The 15,720-nt window shown below is 40.3% G+C and overlaps 1 protein-coding gene across 1 annotated transcript in view; it reads left to right on the top strand.

Moving 5' to 3' along the window:
* Positions 1-806: 806 nt before the first annotated feature.
* DHX15 (DEAH-box helicase 15) overlaps positions 807-15,720 on the top strand; it is a 46,526-nt gene continuing 31,612 nt past the window's right edge. Inside the window, exons 1-5 of the mRNA XM_066995718.1 lie at positions 807-1,001; positions 6,867-7,209; positions 11,571-11,764; positions 12,913-13,072; positions 13,473-13,691. Coding sequence (XP_066851819.1) covers positions 937-1,001; positions 6,867-7,209; positions 11,571-11,764; positions 12,913-13,072; positions 13,473-13,691 — 981 coding nt within the window. The 5' untranslated portion in view covers positions 807-936. The remainder of the gene's footprint in view (positions 1,002-6,866; positions 7,210-11,570; positions 11,765-12,912; positions 13,073-13,472; positions 13,692-15,720) is intronic.

The following is a 15,720-nucleotide window of genomic DNA, read 5'->3' as shown; positions in this document are numbered from 1 at the left end:
GATGTTGGCTGGAAGTGTGAAAAATAATGCATCACAGCTGTAAGTATACAAGCGAAACCTTTCAACTATAGTGAGGAAACAGCACTTTTAACTCATGTGTCTTGTTTTACTTCAGGAATTGTGTTACTAAATGACAGCGTAGCTGTGTTCGCCCCTACAAAACTTTGCTGTGGTAATGGTGACCATGTCTACAGGTGGTTCTACTATGAGCATGGGCTTCCATTGTACTGGCAATCTTAGACATGGAAGACAAAGTACAAGAGAAAGTAGAAAACAAGCTGCAAGAGAATGAGGCAAAACCTGTGTTTCTGTGTCTTCGAGACCATTTTTTTCCCTCACAAAATTCACCCATGAATACTTATCACTGACATTTGAATAGTGAAAGGCTGCATGTGCTTTCAGAGCTTGTAGTTTGAATGTCACTGGTTTTACTAATAATTTCTTCTGCTACAGGTGACTTATGAAAGATTGCATTTTTTCCGCACTCAAGAATAACATACCCAGGGAAGCGTGCGATGGTCTAAAACGGGTATTTGATGATATAGTTATCCTGGTGTAAACTCCCTCTGTGGAAACCCCCGTTTCAGCTCACAGGAGAGCAGGACAGACTGTGGAAGCGGGCTTTCCCTGTAGGACACATGCAGGCCGCCTGACCGCAGCAGGACAACCCTACCGGCCCCGTTACCCTGAGGTAATACCCCCCCCCCCCCCCGCCGCCATTTTGGCGGCCCCTCCGCCCGGCTCGCGGCGGGCGGGGCGGGGCGGGCTCCGCCGAGCGCTCCCGCGGCTGGCGCAGCCCCGGCGCTTCCTTCCGGCCGCCATTTTAGCGCTGCGCCTGGCCTCGCGGCGCCGCCGCCGTTGCTGCCGCCGCCGCCGCCGGTGGAAGCGGAGCGGAGAGCCGAGCCGAGCGCGCCCCGCCGGGCCCATCCCGCCGCCATGTCCAAGCGCCACCGCCTAGACCTTGGGGACGATTACAGCTCCAGCAAGAAGCGCTCCGACGGGTAAGCGGCGGCGGCGCGGCCCGCGGTGGTTCCTTCCCCCCCCTCATCCCCGCCGCCATCCGCTGCCCATCGCCGCCGGGCCGCGGCCGGGGCGGGGTGGGGGCGGTGTGGGCCCGGCCGCTGCCTCGCTCGGGGGGGCCCCGGTGGCGGCGGCAGCGAGGGGCCTAGGCCCGGGGGCGGCCTCAGAGCCGCGTGGGGAGGGGGAAGGGAGCGGGCCCCGGGAGGGCCGGGCGCCGCGGGGGCGGCTTTGTGTGCCTCGCCCCGCCGCCTGCGGTTTTTTTTTTTTTTTTTTTGGGGGGGGGGGGGGGGTGTTTGTTTCCTTCTGGTTTGGGAGGTCTGGGAGATGCGGGCCTGGAGGTCAGCGTGAGGCTTGGTCGGCCCGTGTAACGAGTGCCGAGCCGCGGCGGAGCGGTGTTCCTTTGTTAATGGCTTTCCCTCGGCAGCAGGCAGGGATGGGCCCGGCTCTGAGGGTCAGCGTTAGGTGGGGTGGGGGGGGTTATAGGTTTTTTCCTTTGTTTTGCACAAGTTAGTCTTGGGACTCCTGGTCTCCAGCAGATTTTCATTAAGGTTAATGAAACTGCAGGAGTACAGGCCATGCGCTGGTGCTATCCCTTTATTCACAGCTGTTTTACTGCCTTTTCTGCACAATCTCCATTCCATTTTCGTGGGGGGACAGTGATTCCAAAGGTAAATTTCTAAATAGGGAAGGAACAGAAAGAAGTACTATTTTTACATAGTCCACTCTTCTTGGTGTAGCACAGAAGACTTCCCTGAATCAATCCCTCCCTGAAGTCCAACAGCGCTGTTTAGGCGGGAGTATTAAGAGTATTTATCTGATAAAAATGTCTAGTCGTCTTCTCAAAACTAGCAAGAACTACAAGTCTACCATAACAGTTAGCATTCATTGATAAAACAGTCTCTGCTCTTCAAGTAGAACTTGTTTTTCTTAAAGGCGAGCTTGTGTAGCTCCAGTTTCTAGCCACTAGTTCAATGAATTTGTCCTCTGCTGAACTGAAACTAATGTTTATTATTGAACATCTATTTCCTGCATGGAGGAACATCTTTTTTTTTTGTCATTTTTTTTTGTAATTATATGGATCGAGTTATATATCTCTTTTAATACATTTCCCCCGATTTGCCAGCAGCTTGCATAACTCTTGTGTGCATCCAGAGAAGTCGCACATGCACGCTTTTTTGTTTGTAAAAGAGACTTCAGTAAAATTTTCAAGCGGTTATGCCACAATTGGGTATTAAATGGTTGTGGTACAAGTGTTAGGGTCATCTGTATGGATAATCCCAAGTCAGTAGTTCCTTGTTTGAATGTTGGTGGGTTTTGTATTTCTGGTATGGTTTTATTTTGTGGCATTGTTTCTACTGCCATCCTGAACTCTTCCCATTTTGTAAGAACTGTTATCAGTTCCCAACAGTGGTACAAACTTGTTACCCAGAAGTCTTTGGCTCTTACGGCACCTAAAACCTCCACAGATGCTGGTTTTGTGCCCCTTCCTCTGCCAGTAGCAGCATGAAATGGCGTAGGACCAAGAAAAGTCACTATGAGCAGAATTGTCTGTTTTTTTCTAATATTTCTTGAGATCTGAGTTCAGTGAGCACAAGGCATAGTAACCTTATATTGTCCTGGCTTGTTTAAGGATTGTTAAGTTTTACAGCACGTAGAAGGCTGAGATACAGAGAGGTTCTTGTTACTAGCATGCATGTACTTGTCTTCCTCTGTGCAGAGTGCCTTTATGCAATTTAGTTGGTTTGCAACTGGATTAAGCTGAATTAGCTCCTTGAATAGATACCACTTCAAATGCAGAGTAGTCATGTACTTTGCATCCAGACTGGGTTGCCGAACTGCAATATACAAGTTGTGTCAAGTTACCAAGTAGGGGTTTAGTTCCTTTTCAGCTGAGGCCTTTGCAACCCTACGTGGCTTGTAGTTGTTCTTGTAACCTTAAAAACAGGCATGGCACCTGTTATCTCCTGGGCTTGAAGTATCATCCATAAAGAAAAAACATTTTTGGAAAAATGTGAATAGTTTAGAAGACTTTCTGTTAAAAACGCTGCTGTGTGAAATGCATACCACAATTTTACACTGGTATTTTTTTTCCAAGCATAGTTCAGTTGGTGTTGTGTAACATCACAGTTGCTGTTAGTGGGATGTATTATTCTGTTTAATTTATTTTCTTTATTTCTTTACGTATAAAGTGGAAATTGTATTTAACAGCATTATTTTTTTGCATCAGCTGAATCAACTACTGCCATGTCTGTTTAGTAGTGGTGAAAATATCATTGATGTTCTGCTAGATAGGCTGAGACTTCTACTGTGGTGAACAGTGGTTTTACCTGGTCCTTTGTTTGTGTTGTCAGTTTTGTTTTTCATCCTCTAATTTAGTGTTACTGCGTTTCTTTTGCATCTATATGTGTGGCCATAAGGAAGTGACTGCAAGTAGGAGATCAGACAAAAACAACAAAAAACAACTAACCAAACAAAAAATCTCCAACAAACTCCTCCTGATTATGGAGGTTGTGATGGGCTTCATGCACAAAACAAACATGATTAAATTTTGATTCTTTTACATAAATTGTTCATTTTTGGGTTTGAGATCAGTGTTCTCAGTGCAATGATGAAAAGTAACTTACATGTGATAGTTTACAGATGAAGAGCTGCCAAGTTGCATTTTTAGAAAGTTCAGTAAATGCACTTGGCAGCATAGCTGCCATTCCTCCTTTCCCTTGTTGATGCAAGGCATCTGGATGTGGCTGCTGAATTTCAGTAATAACGGAAGACTGGAAATGTTTCTAGGAAAAAGTACTACTGTGAAATAATTAATACTGGAGATTAAATTTGAGGACGTGGTATATATTGTGTGCTTTCTTTATGATGAGATCTAGTTTTCCCCTTCTATCCTAAACATTTTAAAACAGAGAACTCTTGGTTAACCTCTAAGTAGACTTTTTGGCTTTTGAAACGTAGATAGAACTGGATGGGTTAATTTTATTGTATGAATTAACAGTTTCAAGAGTTAAAAGAAGTAACAGAGATGGGGAGTTAACAGAATTTTCCATTCTGGATCGTGTTTGTTGTTCGTTTAATCAAGTGTCTTGTTCTTGAGGTTGTATTTGTATATAGGCTGTAAACTGAGCCAAATAGCTGCCAGCACAGAAGGCAACTGTTGTGCTGCAGGAGAGTGTTTGGAAGACTAGAGAACTGATTGGGGCTAGAATTAATGTTGGTGGAAGGGTCTGGGGAGGGCTTGCTCTTCACAGGGCTGCTAAGTTTGCGTGCCAACACAAGGGAAGAGTTGGCAACAGCATCAGGCTGTTCCTTTTAGCACGAGTGCTGGTTTCTGCCACTTTGAAGCTTACCTGGAGATAAACTGCATCTGCTGTGTGGAAGCTTCTGACACCCTGGTTAAGTAAACAGCTAGGGAACAGTCTGCTGCTGAAGGGTTTTTCTTTCTAGTTCTTCATTGGTATCTAGTCCAAGTGGGGAAAACAACAACAGAAGCCATCAGTAGCGTGTATTGTTCTTCCCTTCAATGAATGGGCTGTTTACCAGGTTGTTGCATTTTACCCTTGCTTTACCATACTTAAATTTCTTTTACACCCTTATTTTGCATCTTATTTCTTATGTTACTGTCTGACCATATATTTGCTTATCCCAATACCTGCATATATTTAAAAATGCTAATTGTGAATAGCTCATTAACTACAAGTTCAAGGATCGATTCCTGTGCTACTAGACCCTTCCACCACTATGCATAGCATTATGGAGCCTAGTTCCTTCAGTTTGTAATGGGTAACTTTTCCCTACTAGAACATAAAAACCTACTGAATTCTGTAATATTTACCTGTTGTTGCACAGTAAGAAGAGATTTCTAGCTTGCACGGTACTTGACCACATTATAAGTGATGTTGAAGCTATGGTGTCTCAGATGCAAGCAAATGATCTAAAATGCCCTCAATTTTTAGATAGTTCAGCATCCAAAGCTTCAGGAAAATCTGTATGAAAGTGAATTAGGTCAGTCACAATAAGCAGTGTATTTTGGGACCCTTCTTTCTTTTCAATGGGTCTGTGTTAAAGAAGTGTTCTCGAAGTTAGGTGTGACAGCCTCTGGAGTCATGGTACGTCAGAGTATTGAGGGAGCAAATATGGTCTGCTTAGATTTTCTCTTGTATGAGAAGTGCTGCTCCTTCTGGATCCCCAGCATGTTTTCTTTCCTGTACGCAGGATTTTCCTTATTACTTCACTGGTTACATTTCAATGCCAGCTGCATAGATTTAAAAAAAAAAAAAACACCACCAACAAAATTCTGTTAGTTATAGGCATGCATGTGTGCAGGTAAATAAGTGGGGAGGTCCTGTTTTCCCTTAATTACTATTCCTATAAATGTTTATATCTGCGTTCACTCTGGTGTTTATTTCCAGTTTGTTGCTTTGCCTTTTTGATGGGATCTCAGTTGTTAACATAATGCATGCTCACGTGCGTGTTTACGTAAAAAAAAAAAAAAGGCAGTGATTGCAGATGAAAATGCCACTAATCTTTTTGCTTGTCCTACTTTCAAATGTAGTGGGGTGTTTTCATAAAGCAGGACTCACTTCAAAGTGCTGAATCACAGTAAGTTTTAGATCTCCATTAAAAACATGTAGTTGCAGTTCCTAGGGTGAAAGTAATGATTTCTTGATGAGTGTATTAGTGTTCAGTAGGGAGTGTGAAATTATATGCAAAACAAGTACATAGGTCCTCAAAATCAGAAACTGCCACTAAGACTGAGGCTGGAGTTTGAATTTTGAGTGTTTAATTAGAGCGAAAATAATACTGTTTTTTCATTGCATTCCCAAAATCATTATTTTGGGGGCTTAACGGTTGCAAGAAAGTATGATTTGTGTTCTGATACAAGTAATAGGCAAGTTCAAGGTTGTTTGAGGTTAAATACGAATTATGTCCCCTTGACCTATTTGATTCTTAACTAACCTTACTTTAGCTTTGTACATTACTTTATTTCAGGGAAAATTAAACAAATGCAGCAAACTTGCAACTTGAAGTAGCGTTAATATCTAGTGTCACCTTACGTACATATCTTGAAGTGTGTACACCTCTTTGTTAAGATGAAGAAGTAAAATAGTTACTGTCATTTGTTTAGGTAACATGCAGATTTTTACAACTCATGCAGTTACAGCTGTGTAGATGCTGTTGAGGCTTGGTAACAAATGGGAGTACAAATGTTGAAGTAGGTGGCAGGAGGTGATACTGGAGAAGACGGTGCAACTGTAATGACTGGTGTTAAGTAAATTTCAAATTCAACAGTTTGTATATCAAAGTTGATTGAGTCATAATTGTATGGAAGACTTTAAACAAAAATCTACAGAGTAATTGTGGCATGTTAAAATGATACATGAACCCTGAAGAAGTTTGATTTTAAGTTTTTTGCAGTTGGTGTAATTCTCTTGCTAAGTAGGCAAGAAGAGTATTTAGTGTTCTTTTTCTATGCTAGTAACAAGTAGTGACAGGAAGACTTGTGGGGAGTCAAGAATGTACAGCAGGTTACTGATAATCATTAAATGAAGAGGGTGAAGATGATGCTCTCCATGTGATGGCTTTCTTCAGTCTCCTCTATAAATGAGAGGATCTATGGCAGCAGTGCTCATGTTCAGTGGGTGTATCTAATAGTCAACGTGCACTGCGTGCTGTTGTGCTCTGATGCTTGTACTTCCAGGTAACAGTTTGCAGGACTCCTTAAAAATATTTGGCTTATATCCTCTTTGCAGTAGGGACCTCTAAAGTCACTTTGTATTTAAATTTTTATTGCACTTAAATATTCAAGTATCTCATGTTCTGCTATGTTTTCTAACTCATTTTAGGAAAGATCGTGACCGGGACAGAGACCGTGATGACCGGAAAGATCGTGACAGGGATCGTGACAGAGATAGAGATCGTGACAGAGAAAGGGAGAAGGAAAAGGAATTGCGAGCAGCATCTAACTCTACGCTCATTGCTGCTGGGTTACCACCTATGAAACCAGCAATGATTCCACACAGTATTAACCCTTTCACAAATCTTCCACATACACCTCGTTACTATGACATCCTGAAAAAACGGCTACAGCTTCCTGTCTGGGAATATAAAGAAAGATTTACAGATATTTTGATTAGGCATCAGTCATTTGTACTGGTTGGAGAGACTGGGTCTGGTAAAACAACACAGGTGAGTTCTTAGTTACATGATGGTGCAGTTTTTAAAGATTGAGACTGTCATTAGGTGCAGGGGTTGTACCTTTCTTTGGTTTCTTGGAATCTATTGTGCAAAAACCGCACAATTCATGGGCAAAAATAATTTGATTATTTCATATGCTTAATGCATGCAGAAGTATGTGAGAAGAATCTTTAAGCATCTTCCCTTTTCACAGTCAGCTCCTGATCTCTTACAGACTCTCTGGTAGTTATCTTTGTGGTAGAAGAAGATAGTTTCTAACTGCTAGACAGAAGTGTACAAATTCACAAACTGATGTGATGGTTCCAAATTTACAGCCATTTTGCTGTGTAGGTAGCAGTTTGAAAGTAGGAAAAATGTTACAGAAATAAACACTTGTTAGTGTTCTATGAAATGTAGTGCTGCAGGTAGGAACTTAGTGGGAACTGGAATGTCACATACAATTCAGACCTGATCTTTCTCAGCACTGAGAGTAAGGACAGCAGATCTGCTGAGCTTCCTTAGTCCTTAAGAATTGTGGGGATTGGTGAAATGGGAAAGATTTAAGAAAAGGCACATCACTGCATGTATACCTGGACAAACCTGCTTAAAACTTCAATCTATCCTCTGATTTGCTGTTTAAAATCTGTGTGGTAAAGTGATGTAAACAAGTCCTTTGTTCTATAACCTGCTAAATTCCTTTTATCTTGACATAATGAAAAACTGAAGGATACTGTAGTCCTCATAAAATGGATTATAACTAACTTAGAGAATTTTTTTAGTCACAAAATAAAATTTGAAAGTCTGGAGAATGTAAAAGGACAGTGTAGTGAACACCTTTTTATATGTGTGCTTGAAATATTTGAAGTTATTTACCCTTTTTGCTGCACATTTTGAGAACCATCTTCTTGTTTGCAAGGTACCTTAGGGCTGTGTTGCTTTTTTAACGTGTCAGCGGAGACCAGCTTTTTATAGATTTCTTCAGAAAAATAGATTATACAGTTACTTGGAAGAGATGGTATTCTGAACATTCACATTTTAAAAAAAACAACAGAAACAACACTGCCACAAAAACAGAATTTCTCACTGCATGATCTTAGACCCTTAGATCTATGAATTCTGTTCTTAACATTTGAGATTTCAACTTAAATATGGCTTACGATCATGTTGCTGCCAAGGTATGAAGCTTTTACTGAATTGTGGTACTACTTTATGCCTAATTGTTGGGAAGGACTTAAGAAACCGGAGGCTTCTTCAAAACAGGTTTTAAGCTACCAAAAGCATATAAGCTGTCTCAGAACCTTCACTGCTTCCTATGGGTTACTTCATGAGGCTGTAGGTATATTTTGAAGCAAGTGAGAGTGCCTTTATAGGACCATAACACTGAAAATGATCTTGCTGATGGCTAGGGAGATCCTTGTTTTGCATGTGATACTGTCTAATTCTCGTGATCAGGTGCTATCTTAAAACTAGCTGGGGAGTGGTTATCTGTCTTCCATCTCCTTACACTCATTGATCAGAGCAAGATAAATATTCTTCTGTTTAAAAAAACAAACCCAAACGATCTAATACTGAAACTGAATGTGTCCATGAACTACTTACGCGTGCTGTTATCTGGTATAAAGTTGACGTTCACTGAAATCTGCAATGAATTCTTTCCAGAAATGATTATCTTACATTTCATGGCAAAGAGCCTATAGAAGTGGATAATCTTTTAAGTGAGCTGCCATCTGTCAAGTCCCCTCCCCACTTACTGCGTGCAGGTTTTCTCTTCAGTCTTGTAGAGCACCCAGGTTTGAGAAAGCTTGGCTTTTTCAGTGAAAACAGTAGGGGATAAAACCTTTCTGAAAAATCTCGTTCCACAAAGACTTGCTTGAAATTAAAAAACAAACAACAACAACAACAAAACACATTAAACTATACCATCTGTTTAAAATATACTGAAGAAGTATGTTGGAAGCAAAGACCACAAATTCTACCACAAATTTTCAGGTCCCCAGTGTTTGCAGTGGCTTGCTTTGTAATTTAAGTTTAAGCTTCGAAGTTGAGCATTTTTTTAAACGCTTTCAGAATAAGTTCAGTGTTGTAATTGTGGAACAGATGAGTTGAATCTCTTTTAGAAGGAGCTTGTCTGCTGTGTTTGCAACACACTCCCTTTTAAATGGGAGATTATTTGTGGTGCTGCTGAAATGATTTTAATTTGTTCTGTAGATGGAATAGTAGAGTAGTATCTGCTTTCACTGAGAGCCTTAACTACACAGAATAGGATGTCTGATGTAACACAAGGGATGCCACTCCTTCAACAGGTTTTCTTAGCAGGTGAAGTTTAGAAGCAGTATTATTTTGGGCATGGCTTCATCTCCTGCTGTCCTTGTAGTCCAAAGGAGAATTGACGTGGGTGAAAGTTGGACTCCATTTTTAATTAATGAAAAAAATTGTACCATATAATTTTTAACGGAGAAAATTCTAAACGAATTGAAGTAGCTCAGAGCAGGCAAAAGAACAGTGTTCTTCCCCTTCCTGTTCGGCATGGCATCCCTTTAAAAATATCTTCCCTTTGCCTTCAGAATGGCCTTAAGCTCTCACTGCTTTCATTTGAGATCTCACAGGCCACTCTGTGCATAGACCTGCCTTATTTTTCTAGAGGTTGTATTGGCAAACCTTTTCTTCACTGAAAAAGTCCTTGAGGCTAAGGGGTGCTTAACTGATCCCTTTCTCATTCTTTCAGTATTGATAAAAATGTCTGTGTGCTTGTTTGTCTAGGAAGTTTGGGGTTTTGGTGATACGTATTTTTGTGTGTCAGGGAGATAAAGTTAACTTTGTTACATTATATAAGAACTAGATAATATGAATTGTTCCATGTATTCCCAGCAGTGGTCATGACTTAAATAGGAAGTGTAGTATGTCACAGTCCTTCTCCTTAGTGTTTGTCTCTTAAAGCTGGACATTGAAAGTATTCTGGTGGTCATCTAAATCAGATTAGCGTATTGAAGTCTACGGAGGCTTTGTCCTTCATTTGACACTAGTGCTGTAGGTTTTGTTGTTACCTGGAAAACAGCCTCTACATTATTTTTACTTCTATTAGCGTGGCCTGGCTGACCTGCTGCTTTAAAGTTCGTGTCAGCATTGGCCCTGTTTGAAGTTAACCTCGTGCTTACGTTTGACTTTGTCCTAGTGATGTGGGAAATAATTTCATTTCTTTACTCTGTGCTTGGGAAGTGTGTATGTGTTACTGGGTAGGATTCCAGGTTCACGTCATCAGCGTTCAAGAGCTGCTCTTATTTTTAGTTTTGAATAGAATTTCCTATTTGAGTTTTTCTTCAGAAGTCTGGTCTCCTGTCATATTTTCTCATAGTCTTTGCTTTCTATTTTTGTATTTATAATGGCAGTATGTTCTCCATTTTAAGAAAAGGAGCTGTTTATTACAGTCTACACTTGTCTGATGTGGATGAGTCTTAGTGTTCAGTTGCTCCCATTTTGCAGTGGGAATACTGTATTTGAGAAGAAAAATCTTCCTAGGTTACTTGAAACCACATAGCAGCGTCTGTTCTATAAATAGTATCACTTTTCTGTAAGTTGAGCTTCTGGCTTTTTAGGATACGTTTAAAATCAATTAGTAAGGAGGAGTGCATTTTGTGATCTATAGACTTCAAACTAGCTGTGCCTGGAGTTGTCTCCTCGTAAAACATCATACAGAGAAAATGCTAATAATATTCTATCTTGTTCAAGTTAGTGACCCTAGAAATTCTTCTGAAAAAGCTGCTTATTTTGGACGATACTTACTGTTTACAAATTGCTAAAAAATTACTGTCTGGCAAATGAGAGTTAATAACCAGAATGTTGGGATTTTATATGTTTGATAAGATTTCCAAAGAACAAGAGTTAACCAAATAAACATAACTTAAAACTTGTTTGGTTTTTTGTCATGATTTATAGCTAAGCCAAGTTTTGTATCATTTTTTTTCCTAATGTATGTTAAATAAGCAGTGTTTTTTAAGCTGCAAAGTACTATTTGTTTACTGTAGAACTTTAAATACCTAACTTGTGTTGTGGATCTCAAAACTGTGAGTGCTAATTTTGATCTTTTGCTTTCAAGCATGGTGACTGCTGTTAAATCTCTCTCTGAGGTACTGACCGAACAATGCCCAAAGATACTGTGAACCTATTTGCTTCCTTGATAACTTCAGTGGCAGTTATGTACGTGCTTTATTTAGTGGTGTGGGGTCCAACTAAGTTGTCTTCTCTCATACTCTGGATATTTTTCTGCGTGCAGTTGTCATCTCAGTGAAATTATAAATATCTTTCTTTGATACAGTAGTTATATGTTAACCATGCTTCTAACAGCCAGATGTGAAACTGAATTTTATTCTTGACAGATCCCTCAGTGGTGTGTTGACTACATGCGCTCGTTACCTGGACCAAAGAGGGGAGTAGCATGTACCCAGCCTAGGAGAGTGGCTGCAATGAGCGTGGCGCAGCGGGTCGCTGATGAGATGGATGTAATGCTGGGCCAGGAAGTTGGTTACTCTATTCGATTTGAAGACTGCAGTAGTGCAAAAACCATTCTGAAGTACGTATGGTAACTGTCCGGTAAAGGCATAACACAGCCTTCTTGTGGGTGGGGGGAATCACAGGGCTTTAAAGGGGGTTAGGAAAGTTTTGAAAGGAGTAATGAAGAGGGGAGTGAACCTATGGACAAACACCTCCAATACCTGAGTAAAGAAGAGAGGAGCTGTAGCATCAGCTGAGATAAACCTGGGGTGAGGGGCTTGCTTGAGTAGATTCAGAAATGAATTATTCCTCTTAAAGAAATCTCTGGACCCTATGGAAGTGATTTCAAGTTATCCATAAAGAAGAAAGTGATCTGGAAAAGTGTTTTTTATGAGTAAGGTGGTGTTCAGAACAAAGCCCTTCAGCATTCAGTTTCTCTTCATGTTATGCATTTGGCTGACTTTTGTCAGTGGTAACCAGGATTATCTCAGGTAGTAAGTTATTCCTAAGTTCCGTAGTGTGCTTTAGTAAGAACTACCAGAAAGTTTCAGAAGTGACCTATGCCAGACTCTAGGGCGCACAATCTGAAGTCTGGGTTTGTGAGTGTTCTAGTTGTCAGCTGTTTTAGATTCCTGTGCTTTGTGTGTGGAGCCAGGCCCACTTCATACATCATTTGCAGATGACACTCAGAATGATCAGTTAAAAAGGATTCCATGTAGCGTGACTTCATGAGTCTTACCTGTTTAAATGGTGTTTTTGTTTTGCTCATAGAAGCGGTTGAAATTTGGGAATGAAGTTCATGTGCAAAAAATAAATTGTACTGAGGAGGAGGAGCAGTGAACAGATCTGCAAATAGTGTAGAGAAGAAACAGTTGCAGGAATAGTAGCTCTACGATTTGAGTTGCATTTTTCCCTTTCTTTGCCTGTCTTTATTTGTAGACCTGGAAGTCTGCCAGTAATAGTCGACAAACTACTCATAAATGTTGCCAAATCTTGTTTTCCCCCCTCCTTTTTTTAAGCTTTGTTCCTACTCCTAGATTTCATTTATATTCTACAGTAGGTTCTATTTGAAACTTTAAATGGTTTTTTTACTCTGTTTGAAATAGTTTACTGATGCATCTGTTTTGAAAGTTGGTTGGTTAAAGGCTTACTTCAAACAACCTAGTGAATAATATGGAAGAGGAGTCTTTATCAAATTTAATAAAAATTGTTTTTGTATGTATTCAGGTATATGACTGATGGTATGTTACTTCGTGAAGCGATGAATGATCCTTTGCTGGAGCGCTATGGTGTTATAATTCTTGACGAGGCTCATGAGAGAACCCTGGCTACTGATATTTTGATGGGAGTTTTGAAAGAAGTTGTAAGACAAAGAGCTGATTTGAAGGTCAGTAGTGATGAAGCCCAGCAACATCTCCTTTCTGGTTACTCATACTGAAGAAGGGTATCTGTGTGCTTACCATTAGCTGATCATAAAGGTCAGTTAATGTAGATCAATTGTCATCTTGATCTGTTAATGATGAACATATTGGGAAGATAACTAGGAAAGTGCTAGTGCAGCTTGTATTGAAGGAAATACTAGAAAGATGTAATTATAGCTTAACCTTTACAGTTCAGGGTTTTTTTTGCACCTTGAAACAAAGGTTCTGTATTCAAGTGATAAAAGCACGCTTGAATCACGGTCAACAGTTTAGTTTCCTGTTATTATATATTGTATGTGTAACATTTCTCAGGTCTATGTCAACCTCTGGAGTAACTTCTTTGCTTTGTGTTCTCCAAACCTACAGGTTATAGTTATGAGTGCTACTTTAGATGCTGGCAAGTTTCAGATCTACTTTGATAACTGTCCTCTTCTAACCATCCCGGGTCGCACCCATCCTGTGGAGATATTCTATACTCCAGAACCAGAAAGGGATTACCTTGAGGCTGCCATTCGAACAGTGATCCAAATTCACATGTGTGAAGAAGAGGAAGGAGATCTTCTACTCTTTCTTACCGGACAGGAGGTATTTTCTTTTTTTCATCCATCTTTCCATGTAGAAGCTGTTATAAGTGGCTTGTATAGACTGAAATGTTTAGTTTCCTTTTCTAGTTTACCACTCGGAAATGATGCGAGGTACTCCACCTGCCATACGTTAAGCACTTGAAATGTAAAGCGTATGCATATTGCAGACAAGACCTCTCTAAAATGAAAGCTTTCATCTTAATCTTGCACTTATAAGAGAAACCTAGGGTATGAAACACAGATTCATACTGAGGTGAACCCAGAAGATCTGGGTACCTGGTAGCATCCATGCTTTTGATTTTAAAATACAGTTCTGTGCACTTTAGGGTGTGTACGGTATGACTTAAATGAAGAATAACCTTTTTATTCTGACGCATAGCTATAAGTAGCATTTTTAGTAAAAATTACATTTTTTGAATAGGTTTGAGTATTAGATTGTAGTTTTTTTGTACCACACATAGTGGGAGTTGTATTTCAGTAGTGGCTTGTTAGCTTGTAAAAGAGGGTTGTATAAAAGCACTTAATCCAAACTATAGGAGGAAATGATGTCCTGGAAACCTTAAATGTTTTGCTTGAAATAAAATTTTTAATACTGTCTTGAGGCTGTTTTGAAGCTCCTTTGAATGTCTGTTGACTTATTTTGAAGAAACACCCTTCAAAGGGTGTGGAACAGTTCAGTGTCTTTACAAAATAAATGTAAGCGTTGAGTGTTAACTGTGCCAAAGGAAGGAAAAAATACTGTACAAACAACTTGTGATACTGCAGGTGCACAGGCTTCTTGAGTAGACTGGCCAGTCATACAGATCCGTCTGTGTTGCCTCCTAGGTGAGTTTTAAGGTATTTGATTAAAATGTCTTCTGGCAGGTACAGTCTCTGCCCTTAGAGAACCAGAATAGTGACTGTCCCTCTAAAGACAGATATGCCGTCTCTTACTTTTGTCCTTCTCCATGTAGAATATTGCTGTAAGTTAAAAGTATAGGTAGGCGAAAACACTTCAAGGACTATAGCTTTGAAGCTTGCCTGTTTGGTTTAAGTTAGGTTAGAAGTCCTAGTTCAGATGTGTCTGACAGGTAAATGCAAGAGTTAATGAAACAACTGTTGTGAGTGGGTGAATGGCATCAGTGGTGACAGAACAACACTGCTGTGCTGATGTTCTCGCAGATTTTAGTGTCTTTAACCAGAATGCTAAGTCAAGTATCTTAGACCTTATCTTTAACCTTAAATGAAGGTTTCTTCTTCAGCCTTACATGAAGAACAGATATTTGCCCTTTTAATGTTCAGTTACAAATGATGTCCTTGCTGCATCAGCTGCTATGTATTGCTCGGATTCATTTGATATGGCAAACATGGGAGATTTGAGGGGGGAAGACTTCTTCAGATGTTATCAACTGGACCAGTACCACTCTGCTTTCATGTTATGGCTCTAGATTCCTTTAGTACCCACTGTTACTTCAGAGGGGCTCTGTTCTATAGCTCAAACAAATTCTTTGAGTTCGATGGGGTTAATTTACAGGATGTGGTGTTTATAATACGCGCAAAAGCTTTACCAAACCATGCATGTACATAGGTGTAGGGTCACCTATGCATAAATGTAGCTAATAGTAATATCCCTGTGTTGCCTTACTGAATTGCTTAAGTTGCATTGGTAAGCCACCACCCTTTATCTTCTTATCTAGAGTTCTCCAGTCCATGTATCCATAGATGATGGATTAATTGTTCAGGGGCACTGGAGCAGCTCTGCCTGGAGCTGGTGTGAATTTAGCCAGTTAGTGTGAAGTTGAAGTCTGGCCTAGCTTCTGTAGAGAAGGTTTGAAGCGTTTTATCCCCTTTGCTTTGTGATTTTTGAGGGCACTTTTGTTTAGGGATTGATTAGGAATAAACATTTTGAAACAGGACTTGTGTCCCATAGGATACAAGTAAGGAAGAAAGATTGTCTGTTGATGTAAACGCAACCACACACCCACCCCGGTGTACCAGGGAGACTTCTGATGATGGAAATAACATTAATGTCTTCATTGTCAAGAAAGTGA

The sequence above is a fragment of the Anser cygnoides genome, chromosome 4 (genome assembly GCF_040182565.1).
Source record: "Anser cygnoides isolate HZ-2024a breed goose chromosome 4, Taihu_goose_T2T_genome, whole genome shotgun sequence".
Lineage (NCBI taxonomy): Eukaryota > Metazoa > Chordata > Aves > Anseriformes > Anatidae > Anser > Anser cygnoides.
Note: the sequence above shows the minus strand (reverse complement) of the source record. Positions and strands in the feature narration are given on the sequence as shown.